The sequence below is a fragment of the Symphalangus syndactylus genome, chromosome 6 (genome assembly GCF_028878055.3).
Source record: "Symphalangus syndactylus isolate Jambi chromosome 6, NHGRI_mSymSyn1-v2.1_pri, whole genome shotgun sequence".
NCBI classification, from domain to species: Eukaryota; Metazoa; Chordata; class Mammalia; order Primates; family Hylobatidae; genus Symphalangus; species Symphalangus syndactylus.
The window spans coordinates 53,283,119-53,310,711 of record NC_072428.2 but is presented as its reverse complement, the minus strand read 5'-3'; the positions used below and the strand labels follow the sequence as shown (position 1 = coordinate 53,310,711).

Genomic DNA, 27,593 nt, shown 5'->3' with positions numbered 1-27,593 from the left:
CTGCAAACCAAAGCACCTACATACAGCCCCTTCACATGGCTTAGGTTTCTCAGAGCATGGTGGCTAGATTCTGAGAGGGAGCATCCCAAAACATGCATCCAACAGTACAAAAGCTGCCAGTCTCTTACGGTTTGACCCTGAAATTAGAACACATCACTTCTTCCTCTGCATTCTATTGACCAAAGCAGTCACAGACCAGCCCAGATTGAAGGAGAGGGGACATAGGCCCCGGCTTTCATGAAAGGAACGTCAAGATGGGCACGGTGGCTCACACCTGTAATCCCAGCACTTTGGGAGGTCAAGGCGGGCGGATCACGAGGTCAGGAGTTTGAGACCAGCCTGACCAACGTGGTGAAACCGCGTCTCTACTAAAAATACAAAAATTAGCCAGGTGTGGTGACGCACGCCTGTAATCCCAGCTACTAGGAGGCTGAGGCAGGAGAATCACTTGAACCCAGGAGGCGGAGGTTGCAGTGAGCCGAGATTGTGCCATTGCACTCCAGCCTGGGTGACAGAATGAGACTCCGTCTCAAAAAAAAGGAATGTCAGAAAAGTCTGTCCATCTTTAATCCACCACATGTGATACTAAATAAAACTCCAAATCTCAGTCACTTAACGCAACAAAGGCTTATTTCTTACTCATCCCACAGTAGACAATGATGGTGTACTGTTCTCCCCCAGCAGTGACTTAAATCCTTCTGACGTCACCATAATCTCAGTTATTTGATTCCAACTGCCCAGATTGGGGTAGGGGAGAGGGAAAAGATTGACACTAACACTTAATTGCCTTGGACTGAAGTGACACATTGTTCTGCCCAATTGCAACTGATGACATCACATCTACTAGGAAGGTTGAGAACGTAGTCTTTCCATATTCCCTGGAAAAGAGAAATGGGTGTGGATACATCACTGTGGCTAACACACACCACTTTCCCAGTCCTCTCCTCTAAGAGCATCACCACTAACACTACAGAGTGTATACTTCCAGAAATATTTATGCATATACAACACATAAAACACAAAGGGGGCCAGGCACGGTGGCTCACGCCTGTAATCCCCGCACTTTGGGAGGCTGAGGTGAGCAGATCACTTGAGCCCAGGAGTCTGAGACTAGCTTGGGCAACATGGCGAAACCCTGTCTCTTCTAAAAATACAAAAATTAGGCCGGGTGCGGTGGCTCACGCTTGTAATCCCAGCACTTTGGGAGGCCGAGGCGGGCGGATCACAAGGTCAGGAGATCGAGACCATGGTGAAACCCCGTCTCTACTAAAAATACAAAAAAATTAGCCAGGCATGGTGGCGGGCGCCTGTAGTCCCAGCTACTCGGAGAGGCTGAGGCAGGAGAATGGTGTGAACCCGGGAGGTGGAGCTTGCAGTGAGCCAAGATTGCGCCACTGCACTCCAGCCTGGGCGACAGAGCAAGACTCCGTCTCAAAAAATAAATAAATAAAAAATAAAAATAAATAAATAAATAAAAATACAAAAATTAGCCAGGCATGGTGGCACATGCTTGTAGTCTCAGCTACTCCGGAGGCTGAGGTGGGAGGATCACTTGAGCCCAGGAGGCAGAGATTGCATTGAGCTGTGACCATGCCATTGCACTCAGCCTGGGTGACAGAGTGAGACCTTGTCTAAAACAAAAAAAAAAACCCACAGAAAACATAAAGGGTAGCATTTACACACTTCCACACTTTGCTTCTTCCTCTTTTTTTTTTTTTTTTTTTAGACAGAGTCTCACTCTGCTATCCAGGCTAGAGTGCAATGGCACAATCATAGCTCATTGTAACCTCAAACTCCTGGGCTCAAACAATCCTCCCACCTCAGCCTCCTGAGACTGAAAATATGAGCCACCACACCTGGCCAAGCAAAGGATTTAAGTAGACATTTCTTCAGGCCAGGCACGGTGGCTCACACCTGTAATCCCAGCACCTTGGGAGGCTGAGGCGGGCAGATCACCTGAGGGCAGGAGCTCAAGACCAGCTTGGCCAACATAGTGAAACCCCATATCTACTAAAAATACAAAAATTAGCTGGGTGTGGTGGCACTTGCCTGTAGTCCCAGCTACTTAGGAGGCTGAGGCAGGAGAATCGCTTGAACCCAGGAGGCAGAGGTTGCAGTGAGCAGCAATCACACCACTGCACTCCAGCCTGGGCAATGGATTGAGACACTGTCTCAAAAATAAATAAATAGACATATCTTCAAAGAAAATATACAAATGGCCAATAAGCATGTGAAAAATTGCTCAACATCATCAGTGGGGAAGTGCAAATAAAAAACCACAATGAGATAGCACTTTATTATCTACTGAGATGGCTGTAATTTTTTAAAAATAAAATAACAGTGTCAGGGAGGAAGTGGAGAAAATAGAACCCTTATGCATTGCTGGTGGGAATGGCTGGTGGTGCAGCTGATGTGGCAAATAGTTTGGAAGTTTCTCGAAAGGTTAAACGTACAACCATCATATGATCCAGCAGTTCCATTCCTGGGTTCATATCCACAAGATCAAAAGAATCAAAAGCAGGGACTTGAACAGATATTTGTATGCTACTATAGTTTGGATGTTTGTCTCATGTTGAAATTGGATCCCCAGTGTCGGAGAGGCCTAATGGGAGGTGCTTGGGTCATGGGGGCAGAAACCTCATGAAGACATAATGCCCTCCCTGGGTGGGCAGGAGTGGTGAGTTCTTACTTTATCAGTTCCCAGATAACTGATTGTTTAAAAAGGGCCTGGAGGCCCAGAGCAGTGGCTCACTCCTGCAATCCCAGCACTTTGGGAGGCTGAGGCGGGCGGATCACTTGAGGTCAGGAGTTCGAGACCAGCCTGGCCAACATGGTGAAACCGCATTTCTACTAAAAATACAAAAAAATAAATAAATCCGCCAGGTGTGGTGGCGAGTGCATGTAGTCCCAGCTACTTGGGAGGCTGAGGCGTGAGAATCGCTTGAACCCAGGAGGTGGAGGTTGCAGTGAGCCAAGATTACGCTACTGTACTCCAGCCTGGGTGACAGAGGGAGACTCTGTCTCAGAAAAAAACAAAAAAAGGGCCTGGCCCTCCCATCTCTCTCTTGTTTCCCCTCTTGTCATGTGATCTCTGCACACCCTGGTCCCCCTTCACCATCCACAGTGAGTGAAAGCAGCCTGAGGCCTCACCAGAAGCAGATGCTAGTGGCATGCTTCTTGTACAACCTGTAGAACTATGAATCAAATAAACCTCTTTTCTTTATAAATTACCTAGCCTCAGGAATCAGAGTAAGACATACACCCATGTTCATAGCAGCATTATTCACAATATCCAAAAAGTGGAAACATTGTAAGTGTCCATCAACAGATGAATTGATAAGCAAAATGAGTGTATACATAGAACAGAATATTATTCAGCCATAAAAAAGAATGAAATTCTGATACATACTACAACATGGATGAAACTTAAAAACATGCTAAGTGAAATAAGTTAGACATAAAAGGACAGATTTATAAATCCACTTATATAAAATATACAGAATAGCCAGGCTCGGTGGCTCATGCCTGTTATTCCAACACTTTGGGAGGCCGAGGCAGGTGGATCGCCTGAGGTCAGGAGTTCGAGACCAGCCTGGCCAACATGGTGAAAGCCCGTCTCTACTAAAAATACAAAAATTAGTCGGGCATGGTGGCACACGCCTGTAGTCCCAGCTACTTGGGAGGCTGAGTCAGGAGAATCACTTGAACTCAGGAGGCGGAAGTTGCAGTGAGCTGAGATCGCACCACTGCACTCCAGCCTGGGCAACAGTGGGAGACTGCATCTCAAAATAAAAACAAAAAACAAACAAAAAGTAGGCCGGGCACGGTGGCTCACACCTGTAATCCCAGCACTTTGGGAGGCCCAGGTGGGTGGATCACCTGAAGTCAGGAATTCAAGACCAACCTGGCCAACATGGTGAAACCCCATCCCTACTAAAAATACAAAATTAGCCGGGCGTGTTGGTGCGCTCCTGTAATCCCAGCTACTCAGGAGGCTGAGGCAGGAGAATTGCTTAAATCCAGGAGGCAAAGGTTGCAGTGAGCCAAGATCGCTCCACTGCACTCCAGCCTGGGCGACAAGAGCGAGACTGTCTCAAAAAACAAAAACAAAAAGTAGTAAAATCCAGAAGATAGAACTTCTACAAATCAACCAAACTGAAAACCTAATGTAAAAATGAGCAATGGCTTTCATCATCAGAAGAGAAAGAAAACTCACTGATCTTGCATGCCCCCCAAAAAAGAAAGGAAAATAAAAGTTATCCACAAAAAATTATAATGTAAGTTAAAGTACAAATGAGGGGTCATTTTTTTACTCATCATATTGGCAAACGTTAAGACATTGCAAGATACAGTCATGCACTGCATAAGGATGTTTTAGTCAACAACAGACTGCAGATAAGACGGCAGTCCCATAAGATTATAAGACTGTATTTTTACTATACCTTTTCTATGTTAAGATACACAAATACAAACTATTGTGTTACAGTTGCCTACAGTATTCAGTGTAGTACATGCTGTACAGGTTTATAGCCTGGGAGCAAAAGGTTATATCATATAGCCAAGGTGTATGTGGTGGGCTATACCCTCCGTTTGTGTAAGTACACTATGATGTTCACACAAGGATGAAATCACCTAACGATGCATTTCTCAGAGCGTATCCTGCTTGTTAAGTGATGCATGGCTATATTCAGAGTTGGTGAGAGCTTGGGGGAAAGGGAGTCCATTGTTTGTTGCTGGTGGGAGTGTAAATTGGTTTAATCTCTTAGGACAATTTGGCCATCTACACACTGATATATATGCACATCCTTGGACCCAGCAGTTGCACTCCAGTGTGCAACAGGATGAATGGTTACAGATACCGTGGTACATTCATAAGACAGAATCCGATGCAATTCAAAGAAGGAGCTGGATCTATGTGTCCTGACATTGGAAGTATATGTCTGAAATACTTCATAATACTTCTTAAAACCCAACAGGTTTATTTTTGTTTCTAATGTTATATTCTGTTTCTTTTTCTTTATTTTTCTTTTTTTTTTTTTTGAGACGGAGTCTCACTCTGTCACCCAGGCTGGCTGGAGTGCTGTGGCGCGATCTCAGCTCACTGCAACCTCTGCCTCCCAGGTTCAAGCAATTCTCCTGCCTCAGCCTCCCGAGAAGCTGGGATTACAGGCGCACACCACCATGACCAGCTAATTTTTGTATTTTTATTAGAGACGGGGTTTCACCATGTTGGCCAGGATGGTCTCAATCTCCTGACCTTGTGATCCACCCGCCTTGGCCTCCCAAAGTGCTGGGATTACAGGTGTGAGCCAGGCCTTCTTTTTCTTTTTTAATTGAGACAGGGTCTCTGTCTGTCACCCAGGATCGAGTGCAGTGGTGTGGTCATAGCTCACTGTAGCCTTGACCTCCCGGGCTCAAGTGATCCTCCTGCCTTGGCCTCCCAAAGTGTTGGGATTACAGGCGTGAGCCACCACACCTGGCCTGTTTAGTTTTTAATTCTATTAATATATTGGTTAATTATCATCTTTAGTGGCCTATTGGTTATGGACATAAATAACTAATTAAAAAGAAGCATAAAAATAAACCTGCAAATTTGCCTCAAGCTGATTGTTACCAGATTCTTGCACTTACCTGCTCAAAACTCATATCCAGATGTCACTAAGGCTGCAAAACCACAGCTGGAAGGAAAAAAAAGTAGACCTGATGATTATATCTCATTCGGTTTTTCATATACTGAGAAGAAAGCCAACCTGCCCTTAAAGGTGTCATTTGTGTAAACTGTTTGCAAACAGCAGTCTGAACGTTTAATCCCATCATTTATAATAGAAACAGAATATGGCCGGTTGAGGTGGTTCATGCTTGCAATACCAACAGTTTGGGAGGGCAACATGGCAAAACCCCATCTCTACTAAAGGTAAAAAATAAACTGAACAGTTTAAAAGTCTGACATGGTTAAAAACATCCATGGTATGGGGAAAGTGGGTTCAGCTGTAGCTGTGTTAGTCTTTTTTTTTTTTGAGATGGAGTTTCGCTATGTCACCCAGGCTGGAGTGCAGTGGCACGATCTCGGCTCACTGCAAGCTCCACCTCCCGGGTTCAAGCCATTCTCCTGCCTCAGCCTCCCGAGTAGCTGGGACTACAGGCACCCGCCACCACACCGTGTTAGCCAGGATGGTCTTGATCTCCTGACCTTGTGATCCACCCACCTCCCAAAGTGCTGGGATTACAGGCGTGAGCCACCGCGCCCGGCCGCTGTTTTAGTCTTTTGGGGCTACTATAATAAAACACCCTAGAGTGGGTAATTTATAAACAAGAGAAAGTTATTGCTCACATTTCTGGAGGCTGGGAAGTCCAAGATCAAGACACCAACAGATTCAGTGTCTGGTGAGGGCTGCTGCCTGCTTCAAAGACGATGCTTTCTCTCTCCATTCCCACATGGTAGAAGAGGCCTGGGAAGCTCCCTCGAGTCTCTTTTATAAGGGCATTAATTCCACTCATGAGGGTGGAGCCCTCATGATTTAATCATTCCCCCAAAGCCCCACATCTGAATACTATCACATTGGGTATCAGGTTCCAATGTATGGATTTTGGGGTGATACCAACATTCAGACCATAGCAGTTGCTAATGGGGTCTCAGCACTCCCTGACCTTGTGTGCATACCACATGAACTCACTATTCACTATTATTTTATGAAAGTTGCCAGAATCAAAATGGAGTCACTTGGCCCAGAGCGTTGGGTCACACCTATAATCTCAGCACTTTGGGAGGTTGAGGTGGGCAGATCACTTGAGCCCAGGAGGAGGTTGAAGCTGCAGTAAGCCCTGATCACACCACTGCACTCCAGCCTGGGCAACAGAGGGAAATCCCGTCTCAAAAAAAAAAACAAAACAAAAAACGCCGAGCGCGGTGGCTCACGCCTGTAATCCCAGCACTTTGGGAGGCTGAGGCGGGCGGATCACGAGGTCAGGAGATCTAGACTATCCTGGCTAACACGGTGAAACCCTGTCTCTACTAAAAATACAAAAAAAGAAAATTAACCGGGCGTGGTGGTGGGTGCCTGTAGTCCCAGCTACTCGGAAGGCTGAGGCAGGAGAATGGCATGAACCCAGGAGGCAGAGCTTGCAGTGAGCCGAGATCATGCCACTGCACTCCAGCCTGGGCGACAGAGCGAGACTCCATCTCAAAAAAAAAAAAAAAAAAACTGGCAACAACAATAACAAAATGGAGTCACTAGTGTTTAAAAAAAAAAACAAGGCTGGGTGTGGTGGCTCATACTTGCAATCGCAGCACTTCAGGAGGCTGAGGTGGGAGGATTGCTTGAGCCCAGGAGTTCAAGACAAGCCTGGGCAACATGGCAAGACCCTGTCTCTACAAAAATTATAAAATTACCCAGGCATGGTGGCACACACCTGTAATCCCAGCACTTTGGGAGGCTGAGGCAGGTGGATCCTTGAGGTCAGGAGTTCGAGATTAGCTTCGCCAAAATGGTGAAACCCCGTCTCTACTAAAAATACAAAACAATTAGCCAGGTGTAGTGTCACACACCTGTAGTCCCAGCTACTTGGGAGGCTGAGGCAGGAGAATTACTTGAACCCAAGTGAGCCAAGATTGTGCCATTACACTCCAGCCTGGGCGACAAAAGTGAAACTCCATCTCAAAAAAAAAAAGAGAAAAAGAAAAACAATCACAGGTCAGGCACAGTGGCTCATGCCTGTAATCCCAGCACTTTTGGGAGGCCAAGGCAGGAGGATCACTTGAGGTCAGGAGTTCGAAACCAGCCTGGCCAATATGGCGAAACCCTGTCTCCACCAAAAATACAAAAATTAGCCAGGCGTGGTCGCACAAAGCCTGTAATACCAGCTACTCAGGAGGCTGATGCGGGAGAATCACTTCAACCCGGGAGGTGGAGGTTGCAGTGAGCCAAGATTGTACCACTGTACTCCAGCCTGGGTGACAGAGCCAGACTCCGTCTCAAAAAAAAAAAGAAAAGAAAAGAAAAACAATCACAAGCGACTATAAAAACCACAACCTGGTACAAAAGCCACTGCAACCTTCCACAAAAAAATAAATAGATAAATAAATAAAAATAAAAATACTTCTGTGAGGAAATCTGCCCAGCAACTGCCTGGCCAACCCCAGACTGGTGTCACCTGATCTCTGTAGCCAAGCATAATTATTTCAAAACAATTATATAATCCTCCTCGTTTTTTCCCTTTGAAAACATTTGTCTTCATTTACCTCCCTGAATACGCACTGGTTTCTATGGCATATGTATTCCCATTGCGATGTTCTAGTCCCAAATAAATGTCATTTTCTTTTAAAGAGACTCTCTGTTATTTAGGTTGACACCTTAAAGGGAAAACAGTGTTTGGGATGGAGTGAACTGAAATTATACCTTTCCTCTCTCCAAGGGAAGAATCAAGCATCATTCAATATTGGCTAATGTGGAAAATGCTTTAAATGGGCAAGAGATGCCGGGCGCAATGGCTCATGCCTGTAATCCCAGCACTTTGGGAGGCCGAGGCAGGTGGATCATTTGAGGTCAGGAGTTCAAGCACCAGCTGGGCCAACATGGTGACACCCCATCTCTACTAAAAATACAAAAAATTAGCCAGGCATGGCGGTGCATGCCTGTAGTCCCAGCTACTCATGAGGCTGAGGCAGGAGAATCACTTGTACCTGGGAGGCGAGGGTTGCAATGAGCCGAGATAGTGCCACTGAACTCTGCATGGGTGACAGAGCGAAACTCCATCTCAGAAAAAAAAAAAAAAAGGCAAGAGAGAGGAAGATGACTACATATTATTTTAAAAGAAGCCGAGTCAAAGTCATGTGAATAAAAGGAATACAAATTTCTTTGGTATGAGATGTGGCAGAGGTGGATTGGGATGAAGTGGTAAGAGGATCCCCTCACAAAGAAGTTAGACCCTCTGTTGAAGTGTGTTTGGTTTCAAGAAGTGTTAGAAGGAAAACCAGGCACAGCCACAGAGAAGCTTCCTGTCATAGTACTCCCCCTCCCAACAGCAGACAGGCCACAGCCTGCCCCTCTGCAGAGATCTCAGCTGACTCCAGGAGAAAGCCACCAGGATCAGGGAAGAGAGGTGGCTGTGAAATTCCCAAGACACAAGAAGGGATCGAGACTGGAGAGAGTGGGGAAACTGACTAGAAAGTCTTCAAGGTAGGAGACCACGAGAGCTCAGATCAGGAGAAGGCGTAGAAAGGCGGGACCTCCTCTGCAGCCTCCACCTTGAGGCCCAACCCCTTGTCAAGAGACAGGGATGAGGGGGCGGAGCAAATCGGGCCCAGTTTCTACCTTCCTCCACCCTGAAATCTCCCAGCTTTCTAAGGTTTTGGGATATTGATCTATGTGAAAAACAGCCAATTCAATGTGAAGCAGTTTGTGGGCAGTGAGTGAAGAAGAACCTGGTCCAGTGAGGAGTAGCTGCCCTCCAACCAAAGAGTCAGCAAAAAAAAAAAAAAAAAGTCAGTTTTGAACACACCTAGTTTAAGGAACTTGTGAGTTGACCAGAGGGAGATGTCCTAAAGGCAGGAGGAAGGCCTGAGCTGGAGGTTTGGGGGCTATAAGCATATGGATGGAAGTGAATGAGGTCATCCCAAAAAAGTGTGCAAAGTGAAGAGGGGGCCTGTGGCAGACCTGGAGGACACCAGTATTTTTTTTTTTTTTTTTTTTTTGAGACAGAGTCTCGCTCTGTCGCCCAGGCTGGAGTGCAGTGGTGTGATCTGGGCTCACTGCAAGTTCTGCCTCCTGGGTTCACACCATTCTCCTGCCTCAGCCTCCCGAGTAGCTGGGACTACAGGCGCCCGCCACCACGCCTGGCTAATTTTTTTGTATTTTTAGTAGAGATGGGGTTTCACCATGTTAGCCAGGATGGTCTTGATCTCCTGACCTCGTGATCCGCGCCCACCTTGGCCTCCCAAAATGCTGGGATTACAGGCGTGAGCCACCACGCCCGGCTGGACACCAGTATTTCAGGCTATCCTAGCCCAATCATCCAAGACCACCAAGGGACAAACCCATGGTTTGATGAAGTCAGGTTTCTTGTGCCCTTGTAATGAGACAGACAGCACACTGGAGAAACCGAGGAGTGTCCCACTAAGCACAAAGGAAGATAGTTTTACAGGGTTTGGGAGGGGTTGGAGATGAGGTGAAATTTAAATGAAGCAATATTTTGATAGACTCAAAGCAAAGCAGAGCTGTGTATAAAGGGGCTGGCATCAGTTCTGGACTGCCTGCCACAGGACCTACAGTCCTATTTCTTTGGAAAAAATAAGATAGATATGGAATATTGTATTTAAAACTTCCTTACCTGGATCTCTGTACCTGCGTTATAAACCCTGTCCATTTAGTGACTTAGATCTTCCGGGCAAGAGTTTTTCTTTTTCTTTTTTCTTGTCTTTTTTTTTTTTTTTTGAGATGGAGTTTCACTCTGTCACCAAGGCTGGAGTACAGTGGCACGATCTCAGCTCACTGCAACCTCTGTCTCCCGGGTTCAATCGATTCTCCTGCCTCAGCCTCGAGTAGCTGGGACTATAGGCACGTGCCACCATGCCCAGCTAATTTTTGTATTTTTAGTAGAGATAGGGTTTCGCTATGTTGGCTAGGCTGGTGGTCTCGAACTCCTGACCTCAAGTGACCTGCCCATCTCAGCCTCCCCAAAGTGCTGGGATTACAGGCATGAGCCACAGCACCCGGCCTCATTCTTATCCATATAATTTTAAAAAAAATTTTTTTTCTTGAGACAGAGTCTCACTCTGTTGCCCAGGCCAGAGTGCAGTGGCACAATTTCGGCTCACTGCAACCTCCACCTCCCAGGCTCAAGCGATTCTCCTGCCTCAGCCTCCTAAGTAGCTGGGATTACAAGTGTGCACCACCATGCCTGACTAATTTTTGTATTTTTGGTAGAGACAGGTTTTCGGAATGTTGGCCAGGCTGGTCTCGAACTCCTGGCCTCGAGAGATCCCCATGCCTTGGCCTCCGAAAGTGTTGGGATTACAAGCGTGAGCCACTGCGCCCGGCCTATTAATACAATTTCGTAAACCAAAAAGTACCCGAGACAGCTCTCTATCAGTTTAGAGATTTATTTTGCCATGGTTGAGGACAAACCTGGGAAAGAGACAATAGCCATGGTAGAATCTGTGGCCCATACTTTTTTTCCAAAGAGGAGTTTGAGGTCAGGTGGGGTGGCTCATGCCTGTAATCCCAGCACTTTGGGAGCCAAGGCAGGAGGATCCCTTGAACTCAAGAGTTTGAGACCAGCCTGGGCAACATGGCGTAACCCTGTCTCTACAAAAATTACAAAAAATTAGGCTGGCGCGGTGGCTCACCCCTGTAATCCCAGCACTTTGGGAGGCCAAGGCAGGGGGATCACCTGAGGTCAGGAGTTTGAGACCAGTCTGGCCACCATGGTGAAACGCTGTCTCTACTAAAAATACAAAAATTAGTCCGGGCATGATGGCTCACGCCTGTAATCCCAGCACTTTGGGAGGCCGAAGTGGGCGGATCACGAGGTCAGGAGTTCAAGACCAGCCTGACCAACAGCGTGAAACCCCATCTCTAAAAAAATACAAAAAAAAAAAAAAAAATTGCTGGTAGCAAGCGCCTGTAATCCCAGCTACTCAGGAGGCTGAGGCGGGAGAATCTCTTGAACCCAGGAAGCAGAGGTTGCAGTGAGCCAAGATCATGACACTGCACTCCAGCCTGAGCAACAGAGCAAGACGCCCTCTCACAAAAAAAAAAAAAAAAAAAAAAAAAAAAAAAAAAAAAAAAAAAAAAAAATTAGCTGGGCGTTTTGGTGTGCGCCTGTAATCCCAGCTACTTGGGAGGCTGAAGTAGAAGAATCACTTGAACCCAGGAGGCGGAGGTTGCAGTGAGCCAAGATCGTGCCACTGCACTCCAGCCAGGGTGACAGAATAAGACTCCATCTAAAAAAAAAAAAAAAAGGCAAAACATTATTAAAGTTAGGAGAATAGATTGAGCTCAGGAGGTCCAGGCTGCAGTGAACAATGGTCTTGCCTCCAGCCTGGGTGACAGAACGAGACCCTGTCTCAAAAAAACAAAAACAAGGCCGGGCACGGTGGCTCACGCCTGTAATCCCAGCACTTTGGGAGGCCAAGGCGGGCGGATCACAAGGTCAGGAGATAGAGACCATCCTGGCTAACACGGTGAAACCCCATCTCTACTAAAAAAATACAAAAAAAAAAAAAATTAGCCCGGCGTGGTGGCAGGAGCCTGTAGACCCAGCTACTCGGGAGGCTGAGGCAGGAGAATGGCGTGAACCCAGGAGGTGGAGCTGGCAGTGAGCCCAGATCGTGCCACTGCACTCCAACCTGGGTGACAGAGCGAGTCTCCGTCTTAAAAAAAAAAAAAAAAAAAAAAAAAAAACCCCACAAACGAACAGCCCCCGCCCTCCCCCCAAAAGAGACAAACAGCATCTCATACACAGGTGACCCCTGTGAATACAGTCTCTGAGGAGTGATGGAAGAGGAAGCCCTGTGAGAGGTGCAGACTGTTGCCCTCTAGAACACCAGGATGCCTAAATAGTAAAGGGCAGTTTTATTAGCGACATCAGTTTGCAAACTGAGAAGAGACACTCTCCTGCATGTACCAAAGGTGCTGTCTCTGTATAGGGAAAAGGCAGTTTTTTTTTTTTTGAGACGGAGTCTTGCTCAGTCGCCCAGGCTGGAATGCAGTGGTGCGATCTCAGCTCACTGCAAGCTCCACCTCCCGGGTTCATGCCATTCTCCTGCCTCAGCCTCCCGAGTAGCTGGGACTACAGGCACCTGCCACCACGCCTGGCTAATTTTTTTGTATTTTTAGTAGAGACGGGGTTTCACCGTGTTAGCCAGGATGGTCTGGATCTTCTGACCTCGTGATCTGCCCGTCTTGGCCTCCCAAAGTGCTGGGATTACAGGCGTGAGCCACCACGTCCAGCCTAGGCTGGTTTTTATGACTCACAGGGTCTGTATTTCACAATAATCATACATATTCAGCAGGTTTGGGGGAAAAGCTATACATATTTATGAGGGGACGTGAGTGCATGCAATGGGTAAACACCTGTAACATACATTCCATGTTCACTTTGGGATGGGGTTTTTGCATTAAAATGAGGTGGAATTTGGTTCTTTGCATCAAAAGGTGAACTATAGGACACAAACACAGATTGCGTGCAGTCTCTATGAGCTTGCTGAAACTGGCTTGAGGTTTGTAGTTACTTATCAGGAAAGAATGTTTGTAAGGCCTGTCCTCTGTCGATCAGCGTTGTAGTGGTCTGAGTTGTAAATCCCAGTAAAGAAGAGTCTGACAATTTGCCTGATAGCTCCTATTGCTAGGGGGTTAGTAAGAGTGTGGTTTTTCTGGCAGCAGTAGAAATTTAAGAAGTTACCATGCCAGCTGAGCCCTGAGGTAAGCAACGTTTGTTTCCTTAACCTTAACCTTAAGGTCTATCGTAGTTGATAAAAGGGCATCTGGCCAGGCCTGATGGCTCATGCCTATAATCCCAGCACTTTGGGAGGGTGAGGCGGGAGGCCAGCAGTTCTGGGGCCACTGCACTCCAGCCTGACAGACAGAGACCCTGTCTCAAAAAATAATTAAATAAAAAAGATAAAGGGGCATTTGTCTTGATCGCTCAGATCACACAACTAATAAGTAGTATTCTTTCTAAAAGCCGCAACAATGCTACTCCGCTCTTATAAGAGCTACTGTGTAACTCCTGCCCAACTCAAACCCACAGGCCCAGGCTCAGAACACTTGGCTCCATTGCTTCACTGTTTCCCTGCTAGCAGGAACCCCCAAACTCCATCTCCCAACATGCCGTGGGCCCCCTTTCTGTCAGCCTGACTCTTGAGCTCCTGAGAAATGTAGTTTTTCCTGCGGCCCAGCCCCAGAAAGGTCCTAGCCGAGAACTACAGTTCCCATGTGGCAATGCGCGCGCCATTCCGGTGGAATTCACCGCGCTCTCCAGTTTGCCGTGATGGATGCCAGAACTTGCACCTGGGGCTTGGTGAAGCGGTGACTGAGATGCTGGAGTCCCCAGTCAGAAGGGCGATGCCGAGCGCGCCGTATTGTCTCCTGCCTCTCCTCAGATCGCCGCAGTTGTTGGGCTGTGGAGACGTCTCAACCAAAGTGGAGCCGACAGAGGTCCCGGGAGCCGTGGTGTCAGAGCGGCGACAACCACTAGGGGGCGCGAGGCAAAGCTGCCCCTAGTCCGCCCCTAGTCAGGGACCTCTGGGCGGTCCTGGGCCGGAAGCGCACGCGCAAACGCAGGGCTTCGCGGCCTCTGTAAACACCAAAGAGCGCCTGCGCAAGCCGAGAGTCTCGGGATCGACACGTGGGGGCGCCTTAGCGAAGATAACCGTAATAAATAGTAACCTAACGGTCCAGTCATCGTTCTGTGGTTCTTTCTTTTATGATTCACAAGGAATGACCCTCTTCATAGCCTCTCCTAATTCAGTCCTCACAACAGTCCTTTTACAAATGGGACAGCTTTACAGTCCTTTTACAAATAGGACAACAGGTTACAGGAAGTCAGGCAGATTCCCAGCATCATAGAGAGTAAAGGACCAGGGAAGGATCAGGATTCAAGGACTGCACCCAGGCTCTGCTTCCAGCTTGCTGTGTGACTTTGGGTAATTTTGTTCCCTTAGGGACCTGAGCTTTCTCATTTGTAAATGCGAACAGGCTGCTGGGAAGATCAAATGAGATCCAGGGGTGAAAACAGCTTAGTTTACTTTCAGGAATTTACCCACGCAGTATATAAAGGCAAAATATTATTATAGTCGGGTGATTGTAGATTGAGGAACTCATTTCCTCATTCTGCAAATTGCAAACCTGAGGGCCCCAAGAGGGACAGGGGCTTGCCCCAGGTCTCAGCAGGCTACGAGCAAGAGCTAAAGCCTAATCCTCCTGCCTTTGGGCCTGGAGCCCTTCCTTGTACCCTAGGGGTCAGTGTCTTTGTTGGATACAGGCTTAGATTGACTGACTGTACCCTGAGAACCTAGGGGAGTCCCTGTTCCCAATTCTTCTCCTACCCCCACCTTGGCCTGATGGAGGAAGACCCTGCTGTGTCGAGATGACCACCAGAGGCAAGAAGCTGAGGAGGATCTGGAGAATTCTGGAGGAAGAGGAGAGTGTTGCTGGAGCTGTACAGACCCTGCTTCTCAGGTCAGTGGCCCAGGTAAGGGAAAGAGCCCAGGTGTGACAGATGAGGGGGCAGCACTAAGGGGACAGACTCTGAATAGAAAGGAGTGGGAAGGCAGTGGACCCTGTTTCTGAGCTTGGGAGGAATTGGGTACTCAGGTGACTCCATCTGGGGGCAGTGGAGCTGGAGGTGATACCTGGGCTGGCCTGGGTGATGAGAAGGGGAAGTGATGCGCATTGAGCTGAGGTCGTAGGAGCCACTCCCCAGCCAGGTGAAGCTAGGTGGCACCTAGGCACACCATGGCACCTGCAGGATCATGCAGCTACCCCCAGGGAAGGGGACTTTTCTCTGTCCCTTGGAGCAGTGGAGCTGGGCTGTATGCAGCTGATTCTCTCTAGAGTGCTCTTAGAGGTTTTGGGGGTAGGTTGGGAGGAGGGCTGGGAGACCCTGAGGTCTCGTTACACATTGGGCCTCCCCAGGCAAGTCATGAAAGGCAGATATATGTAGAAATAGAAATCCAAGATCCTTCAAGATATCCCAGATAGGCCAGACACAGTGGTTCACGCCTGTAATCTCAGCACTTTGGGAGGCTGAGGCGAGCGGATCACCTGAGGTTGGGAGTTCGAGATCAGCCTGACCAACGTGGAGAAACCCCGTCTCTACTAAAAATACAAAAAAAAAATTAACCGGGCGTGGTGGTGGGCGCCTGTAGTCCCAGCTACTCGGGAGGCTGGGACAGGAGAATGGCATGAACCCAGGAGGCGGAGCTTGCGGTGAGCCGAGATGGCGCCACTGCACTCCAGCCTGGGCGACACAGTGAGACTCTGTCTCAAAAAAAAAAAAAAAAAAAATTAGCTGGGTGTGTGGTGGTGCATGCCTGTAGTCCCAGCTACTCAGGAGGCTGAGGCAGAAGAATCGCTTGAACCCAGGAGGCGGAGGTTGTCATGGGCCGAGATGGTGCCATTGCACTCCAGCCTGGGCAACAAGAACGAAACTCCGTCTCAAAACAAAGCAAAACAAAACAAAAAAACAAAAACAAAAAGCTATCCAAGATAATTCGATGGAATTATCTGGAGGTGGATCTTGGATTCACCTCCAAGCATTTAATTATCTGGGCCTTCACTTATCATTTCTGTTTTTCAGCCAGAGAAACTGAGGCTAAAGAAGGAAAAGGACTCTTTTTTTTTTTTTTTTTTTTTTGAGACGGAGTTTCACTCTTGTTGCCCAGGCTGGAGTGCAAGGGTGCGATCTTGGCTCACTGCAACCTCTGCCTCCTGGGTTTAAGCAATTCTCCTGCCTCAGCCTGCCAAGTAGCTGGGATTACAGGTGCCCACTACCATGCCTGGCTAATTTTTTGTATTTTTAGTAGAGACACTGTTTCACCATGTTGGCCAGGCTGGTCTCAAACTCCTGACCTCGGGTGATTCATTCGCGGCCTCCCAGAGTGCTGGGATTATGGGCATGAGTCACCACACCCGGCCAGAAAAGGACCCTATTAAGGACACACAAGGAGTTAGGGTAGAACTGGACTACGACAGGGATCTTTCCATTACATGGCAGCAGTCAAACATCTTCATCAAACATTTATTTAGTGTCTAACGTATACTCCGAGAAGGACTACCTTGGGGTGGCAAATAGAAGCCAGGATTGCCCTCAGACCTGGCTTTTAACCAGCCCTCCCTGTGACTTAAGACTGACCCCGGGTGAGTCCCTGCCCCTCTCTGAGCCTCAAATTGTCTGTAAAGTGGGGATGCTAAGCCTTGGGACTGTCTCAAGGTTTACCTATAAATTAAATGAGTTAAGACCTGTTATCAAGGTTTATCTATAAATTAAATGTGTTAAGACCTGTTAAGTGCATAGACCAGCACCAGGTCCCTGGTAAGCATTCAGTAACTGTTAGCTACTGTCGTTACTTGTGAACACAGGTCGAGGCAGGCCGCAGATGGGGTTCTCCGAGAGTCATGCAGTGGCAGAGAAGCAGCAGCCCCAGGTCTGACCATCTCTAGATACCTCCACACTCTGCCCTGGGTGTCTGCATTTCTAGAAGTCAAGGGAGGACCCATGTCCCCATCTCCTCCTCCAGTTCTGGGAATCTGGCAGGGGAGAAATGTCTCGAGTGTTTACACCTACACATGCACATGATTCTCTTCCCCACAACCTGAGGCCAAGAGTGAAGATGGTTTTTACTCAAAGCTACACATTACAGCCCTGGACAGTCAGACCAGAACAAGATCCTGGGCTCTTTCTGGCCCTTTCAGGGTGTGGGGTTGTGCATGAGCTTCCTCCCTGCACGGCAGAAGTCCGTGAACGCTAACAGCAGGTTCTTGGTCCTCATTTCCCCTCATGGAGCAGGGGCTGGGGGAAGAGGGGTGCCTGGGTGGGAGACAGGGCCTGACATCAGATACCCCCCGGCCCACCTTGTTAGTAGTTGGAGGCGTTGCCCTGTGCTCACTTCAGCTCTGTTTCAAGCTTCCCTAATGGAAGTCTGGTTCAAACTCCTTATTTATAGAGGAGGAAAGAGAATCCCAGAGAGGCCAAGAACTCACGGAGAGCCCCACGGCGAGGTAAGCATGAGTCTGGTCCAGAACTCAAGCCTCCTGACTTCAGGTGAGGGCTCTGCCCACAGCCACACTGGAGGGGGCAGGGCTTGATTCCACCTCTCTCCCCGCACTACCCTCATAGTCATGCTTGGAGCCAGCTCCCAATGTAGCCACCTGGGTGGGCTGTGGTTTGGAGGGAGGGTTGGGAAGATGGAGAGGTAAGGGAAGGAGAGTACACGACCTGGTCGGGAGAAGCCCAGGGCTGGCCTGGGGTGAGTGGGGCCGGGAGCTCTCCTTGGTGTGCGTGTGGCTGCTGCAGGATTGTGGGGCCTTCATCAGTCTGAGGCAGCAGAGGATGCAGATCCCGTGGGAGCACATTCCCGGAGGAGGGGAGCAAAGCAGGCTCAGGAGTGAGTCACGGAGCCCAAGCTCTAAATTTAGAAGGTGCTGAAAGAGGCAGTCTTCCCCCGGGAAGCCTAGGGAGATACCTGCTGACCCAGGACAAGCAGGGACTCACGGCAGGGAGCAGTGGTTGGTAGGAGTCCCCGGACAGCAGTGCCCATGGAAGCTGATCCTGCTGCAGGCCTGTTCCAGGTGTGGGTTTGGAACTCAGGGTGAACTTTGACCCAGGGCAGAGCCTTCAGCCCCATTCTCAGACAGAGCCCCTAGAGAATTCCGCCCACACCAGTCCTCACACGGTCCTGGGAGCCAGTCCCTGGAATGTGGACCTCTCAGTGCCATGCTGCCCTCTGGCTAGACATGGCCAGACCCCCTGTGCCTCACTGCTGTCCCAGCATGCAGCTGTCAGACATTGAGGAGGGGCTGTGTGGATGCAAGGAGCAAATGCCATTGACACCAGGCCTTTCACAGCTCTGCTTGGATTGGGGGTGAGGGAGGGGGACAAGATGTCATTTCAGCTACCTCTCTTCCCTCTCAACCCTCCAGGCTCTAGGTTAACCCCACTCTGAAGAAAGAAATCATTGCCTCCAGATTGAGGAACAAAAATGTAGGAAAGAGGCCAGGCCTCAGAGACAGATGCCAGACCTGGGGAAGGAAGCTCAGGAACTGAGAACTGATAGTAGCTGTGGCATTTATTGAGCACTCACTGTGTGCCAGGCACTGTGCTAAGCACTCCACGGGATTAACTCACTTCATCCTCATTGTCATGACAGAAATTCTATTAGTCCACCCAACTTAGATGGAACAACTGAGGCCAGACACAATGACTCACACCTATAATCTCAGCACTTTGGGAGGCCAAGGCAGGAGGACTGCTTGACGCCAGAAGTTAGAGACCAGCCTGGGGAGACCCCATTTCTACAGAAAATTAAAAAGTTAGCTGGGCGTGGCAGTGCACACCTGTGGTCCCAGCTACTCAGGAGGCTGAGGAGAGAGGACCGCTTGAGCCCCAAATTTCAAGGCTGCAATGTGCTATGATTGCACCACTGTACTCCAGCCTGGGCAACAGAGCAAGATCCTATCTTTAAAAAAAAAATGGGCTGGGAGCAGGGGTTCACGCCTGTAATCCCAGCACTTTAGGAGGCTGAGGCAGGCAGATCATCAGGTCAGGAGTTTGAGACCAGCCTGGCCAACATAGTGAAACCTCGTCTCTACTAAAAATACAAAAATTAGCCGGGCGTGGTGGTGTGTGCCTGTAGTCCCAGCTACTTGGGAGGCTGAGGCAAGAGACTCACTTGAATCTGGGAGGTGGCGGTGAGCCGAGATCGCGCCACTGCACTCCAGCCTGGGCAACAGAGTGAGACGCCATCTAAAAAAAAAAAAAAAAAGGCTGAGTTTCAGATAAGCAACAAATACATTTTTACTACAAGTACATCCCAAATATTTGCTAAATCTGGTAATCTTACACCCAAGGCACTGCCTAACCCACATTGAGAAACCTTGCAGTGCCACACAGTCACACCCCAGCTCCCACACAGGCCTCAGTCACTCGTGCTCCTGGGGAATGCGCACACCAGCACCGAGGTCACAGAGATCTGTAGGTTGTCACTCACACACGGCTCTGCACACCCTCTCTAGGGAGGGGCACTGGGCCACAGTAGGTGCCTTTCACACTTGGTCTCACCTTCGCAACCCCTTCTGGCAGAAGGTCAGGCAGGGACCGTTAGCCCCATCAGACAGATAAGGAAAATAAGGCCCAGCGAGAGAAGACCCTACCCCAGATGTCCCAGCGTTCCTGGGTATGGAAGTTGAGCTATACCTGAGGCCATGCTGTCTCCCTGGGTAGGCCCAGGATCCCCAAGCAGGCCCACAGCACTCAGGCCACAAAGCCTCCCAGAGGAGCCCCTTCCCTCAGGAACAGTAACAGTCTAGGCTACGTTTTGGGGCTGGCCCCCCCAACCTCCCCCATCACCCAAAGGGTGACCCTGAGCCCTCCCCAGAGGCCCCACCAGTTCCAGGAGGTGGAAACTGTCCTGAGTCCGTTTATCTCAACTTTGAGATAAAAAAGAAGAAGAAACCAAAAGAAGGAAGTTGTGTGGGTTGCCAGAAAAGAAGCTGTGGTCCCGGGGCTGGAGTTCTTGCCCACCTTGGTGGAGGAAGGCCCAGACAACCTTGTCCTTCCTGAAGACACAAGACACCGATGCCCCCACCCCCACCCGGCCTGAGCACAGAGCTGAAGGGAGGGCCTGGGGTCAGGCAGATGGATCAGGCGCCTCTGACAGGAAACGCCAGGGCTTTTGGAAGGACACATCGACCCCACAATCGAACTGAGTTCCTGCAGGCGCCAGTGCCCAATAGACATCAAGAGCGGGAGGACCCAGCAGGCAGAGCGGGGTGTGGCCATCTGGGCCTGGGAACCCTCCGGAAGGAGAATCCACCTGGTTCTGCTTCAGGCCCTGCCCACCTGGGACAAGCCTCTGGCCCTCTCTAGGCCTGTTCTCCTGTCAAGTGGGCTTTTTTCCTTTCAAGATGTTTTCTATTTCTAAATTAAAGTAATTTCAAAGTAAATGGAAAAAAAAAAAAAAGAGGCCTCCCCGCCTGCTGGGGATTCTGTCAACTCTGAAGTCCTGTATGGTGGTGGCGGTACGGATTGCAGCTAGACTTCTCCCTCCCCTGAGCCTAGGGGAGGCAACGGCCCCTGCAAGGCCCAGAGGGCAGCTCCCAGGGTTCAGAGGTGCAGGGATCAGAGGATGGGGTGGGGAGAAGGATGGAAGAGGAAGCAGGACAGATGCCACAAAGTTCCCTGCTCAGTGGTCTTGTATAATGGCTTGGGCTAGGAAGCCAGGCCATCTGGGTTGAAACTGCTTACTTAGTGGTGTGTGGTCTAGAACAAGTTACTTAGCCTCTCTGTGTCTCAGTTGTCCCATTTCCTTTTTTTTTTTTTTTTTTTTGACACAGGGTCTCTCTCTGTCACCCAGCCTAGAGTGCAGTAGTACGATCATAGCTCGCTGCAGCCTCGAACTCCTGGGCTCAAGTGATCCTCTCACCTCAGGCTCCTACTTAGTAGCTGGGACTATCAGCATGTGCCACCATGCCCAGCTAAGTTTTACATTTTTTTGTAGAGACGGCGTCTCACTATGTTCCCTAAGCTGGTCCCAAAACTCCTGGCCTCAAGCAGTCTTCCCACCTTAGCATCTCAAAGCACTGGAATTATAGGTGTGATTACAGGTGTGAGCCACTGCACCTGGCTGTCGTCCTGTATTTTATCTGGCAACTCCACTTTGGCGCCATGTGTGGCCTGGCATGACCAAGTGTGTAGCTGTGTAGGTCTGGCCTTGGGTAATACCAAGGTGGAGTGTTTCTGTGTGGGACTGTGACAGGACATTAGGAGAAGTGCAGGTGGGGGTGACCCTGACCTGCACTGACTTTGAGGCTGCGCACTACAGTGTGACTCCCTGAGGCTCCAACAGCTCCCTAAGGGCAGGTGTGAGCTGTTTGCTCAGTGAGGCCCAGCAAGGTATGAGACCCACCCTGGGCAAACACTTAGATCCGGCTCCAGGTGGGACTGGGATGGAACACCTATTGCCACTGTGAAGAACACATCCCTCTCAAGGCCAAGCCAGCCCTGGGGGCCTCAGAGTTCTTGGTGCTGAACCTTTTTTTTTTTTTTTTTTTTTTAACTGGAGACAGAGTCTTGCTCTGTCACCCAGGCTGGAGTGCTGTGGCACCATCTCAGCTCACTGCAGCCTTGATCTCCCGGGCTCAAGCCATCCTCTTGCCTCAGCCTTCTGAGTAGATGAGACCTCAGGTGTGCACCACCACGCCCAGCTAATTTTTTAATGTTTAGTAGAGACGGAGTTTCACCATGTTGCCCAGCCAGGTCTTGAGCTCTTGGACTCATGCAGTCTGCCTGCTTTGGCCTCTCTAAGTGCCGGGATTACAGGTGTGAGCCACCGTGCCCGGCCTGCTGCACCCTTCTGAGGGTCTCTGGAACCTCTCCTCCATGCCACTGCTTCCTGGTGACATCACACAGGTCACTGCCTAATCTTCTAGAACAGTGTCAGGACACTGCCTTGTTGCCCTGGACAACCTGTGAATTTGCTCCACCAAAACTGGCAGGCAGGGTTACCCCTGAGGAGGTGGGGGGGAAGAAGGGGTAGGGGTGGGACCCTATCATCTCCCAGAGGGAAGATCAAGGCAGCCATCATCTGTCTAACTAGATGGTGAGTAGGGGTGGGCATCCTGGAGCAAGGCTAGACTTTCAGGCCCCTCACTGTCCAGGACACTGGGCAGGTTGGGGGCCACCGAGGGAGGCTGACTCTTGAGGCTAAGAGAGGGCAGTGACTGTGTTAAGGTCACCGGCAGGCAAGTGGAAGGTGTGGTATGTAATAGGGGGTGGGAGGAGCAGGAGCCTCAGGTTAGGAGCTGAGAGGCCTAGGTTCTTATTCCTATTCCTTTTTTTTTTTTTTTTTGAGACAGAGCCTTGCCCTGTCACCCAGGCTGGAGTGCAGTGGCCCAATATCTGCTCACTGCAACCTCCGCCTCCCGGGTTCAAGCGATTTTCCTGCCTCAGCCTCCCGAGTAGGCTCCCAGGCATGTACCACCACACCTGGCTAATTGTTGTATTTTTAGTAGAGATGGGGTTTCACCATGTTGGCCAGGCTGGTCTTGAACTCCTGACCTCAGGTGATCCACCCGTATCGGCCTCCCCAAGTGCTGGGATTACAGGCGTGGGCCACCACACCCAGCCCCTAGATTCTTATTTCTGCTTTGTCCCTGCTAGTAGGATCTTTGTTTCTCTATCTGTACAGGGAGGGGGTGGGGCCAGATGCCCTTAGTCTGAGGGGTCTTTAGTTCTGCTGTGGAGAGTTGAGGGGAGTGTTAGGGACCAGGTCATGGGGTGGCTGGCTCCAGGCAGGTGCCCTGACCCCTCCCCCAACAGCCATCAGGTGGTAGTGAACAAAAAGTCTGGTGTGACTCTTTCCAAGTGCTCCCTTCCCCGGTTCCAGGAGTCTAGATCAATCCTGAGTTACTGGAGTCCCCTTAGGGCTTCTGACTTGCTGTGTGATGCAGGGGCACCCCGCGCCCCCCACAACCTCAACTTCTCTGTCTGCGAGGGGCACGTGTGAGATCCAGGCCTGCCCAGTGCCCTGTGTAATGATGCCTCACATTCCCACGCCGCTTCCCAGTTTGTCAAGCGCCTTCTCGTACACAGTCTCACCTTCTATGCCCACTCTGGCTCCTGCTCCGTGATGCCCCATTCTGGAACTGGGACCCAGAGAGCAGCCAGACCTGGACTCTGGCCTGGGGACTCAGAGAGACACCTCAATTCACTTCCTGTGGAGGGGACCAGATCTGGGGCAGGGGACTGCAGTGGGCAGAGCAGGGGTCATGCTTTGCCAAAACTGTTTCCATTGTTTGATCTTCCATGAGAATCAAAACTGGCCAAACCATCATGGAAAGATGTTACCTTAACACTTTTTGTTGGAACCGTGCATTTTTGGACAGTGTATTCCTCCCTGCCCCAGTCACCCCCACCAGTTATATTCTTAGTTACTTATCTGGGGGTGATACTGGCACATATACGACTCTTTTCCCTGCCACAATTCTCAGAGGATAGGTATTATTATTCCAGATGAGGAAACTGGGGCTCAGAGAAGGCCCGTCACTGGCTTCTGGTGACACAGCTAGGAAATCAGAGGGCCAGGATTTGAACCCAGCTCCACAGGCCCTTTGTGCTGCTAGGTTGTGGGTCCTCCCCAGACTCCTCTCCCAGAGCCCCTCCAGCCCTCCTGGGCTCATTCTTCTGCTCTGGAGCAGATGGGGCCCTTCTCGGCTGCTTAGGGGTGTTTTGAGAAGGATATGAATGGGCTTTGTCACATTTGAGAGGTTTTCATGAGACCCAGAGCCAGAGATACTGAAATTCCTGGGAGGGGTGGCATTTGCAAGGGCAAATTAATGATGAGTAGAATGAGGTGATACCCTTCTACCCACCTGCTGGCGAGGTAGCCTGGCCTAAACCTAGGACGCAGGGGATGAGCCCAGGGTCTGGCTGCCTGAGCCCTTGGATGCCAGGTAGCCCACCTTTACTGACCCAAGATCCAAAAGATTCTTGGTTCTTCTGTGTTTGGATCTGAGTGATGGTTTGGTTCTTGCCATCTGCACCTCCCTGGGTTTTTATCTCTCTGGCAGCTCTCTAGGTTGGGGAAGTCCTTCTATCAGTCTGCCCTCACTGCTACCTCCTGGCCTTGTCTTTTTTACCCTGGGTATGAGAGGTTTGCTGCCCTGGTGCCTGCTATCTGGTGAGGTGTGTTTTATTGGGGCCCTAAAAAGGCAGGAGCCACCAGGCCAGTGCTGCCACCTCTTTTCCTCGTGGCAGATCCAAGAGGATACAGTTCACAAAGCAAAGCAGGCTTTGGCTCTACTGGGGTCCCCTTTGGGTTTTATCTGATACCCACACTGCCTGAGTGTCCCACCCAGGCAGTGTGGGTATCAGGTAAAACTGCTGAGGCCTGGGGAGGGGCAGTGACCTGCCTAGAGTTAGAGGCAGAGGAGGTAGATAGCAGAGAATCAGAGCCTGGGCATCCTGAGCCCAGAGCCAGTCCCCTGCCACCCACTCATTCCCAGACACTTTTCAGGAGTGTGGTTTAGAAGGGATGGGGTGATTATCTGACTGTGCCTCCCACACTGCAGATGGGAGGCCTGGAGATCTAAGGTCATTCACACAGGCCTCATGAGGACCTGCAGCACATTGTCCAGGATTCACTTTGCAGGATGCCCTTTAGGGTCACTTGCCATCATAGCTCCCCACTCACCCCCACTCATTTTTGAAATGTGGCCTAATTTACAAACATCTTGGTGCTTTAAGCACTTCAGGAAGAAACACCTCTATTTGTGAAGCACCATGACAAATCCTCGACTCCTCGTTTTTTTCTTAGCACATGTAAGAAAAGCTGTTCCATCCTAGAGCTCTAGGCTGGTGAGGCTAGGAGGCACCTTAGGGTTATCCATTCTGATACCCTTTTCCGGAAATGGAAAACTAAGGACCAGAGAGGAGGAGGCAGCGGGGCACAGACAGGAACGGAGGTGGGAGGAGGCTGAGATCTGCGTGCTGGTCAGGATGACCATGGCAGGTTCTTGTTGGGCCCTGTTAGTTGCTCATCCAGGGGAGCTCACCACAGTCACTGCGACGGACTGCCACACTCACCCTGGCCTGGCCTCAGAGAAGTTGAGCTACTGGCCTCAGTTCACACAGAGCAGATGGAGGAAGAGCTGGCACTAGGACCCAGGGGGCAGGGGGGAGCCTCCCTGGCTGGAAGGGATGGCAGGAGCGCTGGTGCAGGTAGCTATGGAGTTCTGGCCAACTCCGCCCGGGGAGGTAAGAGAGCCCAGAGCCCTGGGCCAGATGCTCTTGAGAGCCTAGTCTAGTCCACAGGAGTTGTGCGTGCGTGCGTGCGTGTGTGTGTGTGTACAAGGGCCAGAGTGTGGGGCTGGAGGGAGTCCCGGTTCAAGCTCCCAGGTAGGAGTGAGACTGGGGTGGAGATTTTGCCCACATCTGGCCAGCTTGTGAACCTCGAGCCTTGTAGGTTGGATCGGCTTCCTGCTGGGTTTGCACAGCCCAGTGGGAATGGGGTTGGGTGTGTGTAGGCTTGGTGTGCCTCTAGCTTGGTGGGGGATGAAAGCTGTGGGCATCTCTGAGCTGCTGTGGGGCTGTCATCCCTGCGAGTTAGTCTCTTGATTGTCATGGGGGTGTGTGCCCATCTTTGGATCTCTGGGGTATTGCGTGGGGGCGTCTCTGGGTTGTTCTGGGGACAGCGTGCCTGTGTGTAAATACTGTAGGTTGTTGCAGAGGTGTGTACCTGTGAGTATGGGAGGTGGTGGAGAGAAGGGGTTCACAGTTAACTTCCAGAATTCCTCTTCTTGCACCTCGTGGCCCTTCCTCGCAGAGCCCACTCTGTCTTGGCCTCTCCTCACCCCGTCCCCGGTCCCCGCTGGGGACTTGCCCCTCGCGCGCCGTGTCCCTTCCCGGGGCCGGCGGGGGCGGGCGCTAGGACCCTGCGGGGCGGGGCGGGGCGGGGCTCGGAGATCCGTCAGCTTCACCTCCGCAGCCTGGAAAATCCCAAGCCGCGGCCGCCTAGCCCCCGAGCCCCCAGCTTAGCCGGGAGGGGCGCGCGGGGCTGGGGCCCGGGGCGGGGCCGGGCGGCGGGACCCACTGCTCCTCCCCCCAGAGCCCCCGCGCGGCCCCGGGTCTCCCGGGCAGCTGCGGCGGCGGCGCTCGCACCCCGGCCCCGGCGGGCCCCGGCGGGCCCCGGCGGAGCGGCGGTCGCAGGTGAGCAGCCTGGCCTGGAGGGCGCCCCTCCCGCCCCGCCACCCGCCCCGCGCCCGCCTGGCGTCGCTGCGAGTTAGTTGAGCAGGTCGCTCCGCGGGCCCCACCGCACCGTCCCTCCCCTCGGGTCCCGGCCAGTCCCTGGGTCCCGACGGGCGCCCGCTGGCCACCGCGTCCCATACGCAGTCCCCACGCCGGCCCCAGGGGGTCTGGGGCGCTCCTCGGGAGGGGGCCCCCGAGGCTGTCCAGCGCCCGTCCGCCCTTCCCTGGGGCCAGCCCCTACCTCTCTCCAGCTCCCCACCCGCCAGGACCCCGAACAGCCCCACCCGCGCCCCCAGCGCACTGATTCCCGTCCCCAAACCGGTCTTTCAGGTCCCAGGAAGGTGGCGTCAGCATCTGCAGCCGCGTCGACGTTGTCGGAGCCTCCGCGGAGGACCCAGGAGAGCCGGACTAGGACCAGGGCCCTGGGCCTCCCCACACTCCCCATGGAGAAGCCGGCGGCCTCTACAGAGCCCCAAGGGCCTCGGCCGGTCCTGGGCCGTGAGAGTGTCCAGGTGCCCGATGACCAAGACTTTCGCAGCTTCCGGTCAGAGTGTGAGGCTGAGGTGGGCTGGAACCTGACCTACAGCAAGGCTGGGGTGTCTGTCTGGGTGCAGGCTGTGGAGATGGATCGGACGCTGCACAAGATCAAGGTAGGGTTGCCCGCTATACCTGCAGCCTCCACTGCACCCTTACTGCCTCTCTCCCGGAGTCTCCTGGTCCTCTCTCCGGGCTAGACACCTGGCTGTGTATCTGGGCCCAGAGAGAGTCTCCTGCCAGGGACCGGGAGGAGGCACAGTCTGCTGGGCCAAGCCCCATCACACAGATGGGCCAACCGAGGCCTGGAAAGCAGGAGTGACTCACCCTGCCTCTCTCAGCTGGAACCCAGGCTTCTGCATGCCCCTGCCTGTTCCAGGGAGCTGGGCTGCTGCCAGGGCCTTCTAGGAGAGTGGTCTCCCTCAGGGACCCCTCTGCTGGGGAAGCCTGCACCTGGTTCCTGACTTGAGTTACTCCAGGTGGGAGACTGGGCCCTTCTCTCCCTGATTCCTGGTTCTCAGCCTGTGCTGGGTCTCCTTCCCCGCTTTCTGCACCCTGGCCCAGGACCCGATTCCTTCCTGCCTGATGCCCTGCTC

The 27,593-nt window shown here is 51.3% G+C and overlaps 1 protein-coding gene and 1 long non-coding RNA gene across 8 annotated transcripts in view; one reads left to right on the top strand and one right to left on the bottom strand.

Annotated features, from left to right (window-relative positions):
• Nucleotides 1–540: 540 nt before the first annotated feature.
• LOC129484594 (uncharacterized) lies at nucleotides 541–20,422 on the bottom strand. The gene is made up of 4 exons (XR_010121356.1): nucleotides 20,242–20,422; nucleotides 19,391–19,464; nucleotides 5,632–5,678; nucleotides 541–878 (listed from the first exon to the last, which is right to left on the bottom strand). It is a non-coding gene; the product is annotated as an uncharacterized lncRNA (long non-coding RNA).
• Nucleotides 14,378–27,593, top strand: part of STARD10 (StAR related lipid transfer domain containing 10) — a 39,597-nt gene continuing 26,381 nt past the window's right edge. The window contains exons 1-4 of one of the 7 annotated variants that reach the window (XM_055282855.2): nucleotides 14,701–15,179; nucleotides 17,082–17,146; nucleotides 17,666–17,720; nucleotides 26,794–27,113. In XM_055282855.2, the coding sequence (XP_055138830.1) occupies nucleotides 17,099–17,146; nucleotides 17,666–17,720; nucleotides 26,794–27,113 (423 nt within the window). In that variant the 5' untranslated portion in view covers nucleotides 14,701–15,179; nucleotides 17,082–17,098. Of the gene's footprint in view, nucleotides 15,193–17,081; nucleotides 17,147–17,665; nucleotides 17,721–22,252; nucleotides 22,319–26,195; nucleotides 26,425–26,793; nucleotides 27,114–27,593 lie in introns of those variants that run through there. The other 6 variants (XM_055282856.2, XM_063641384.1, XM_063641385.1 and 3 more) reach the window with 6 other exon arrangements.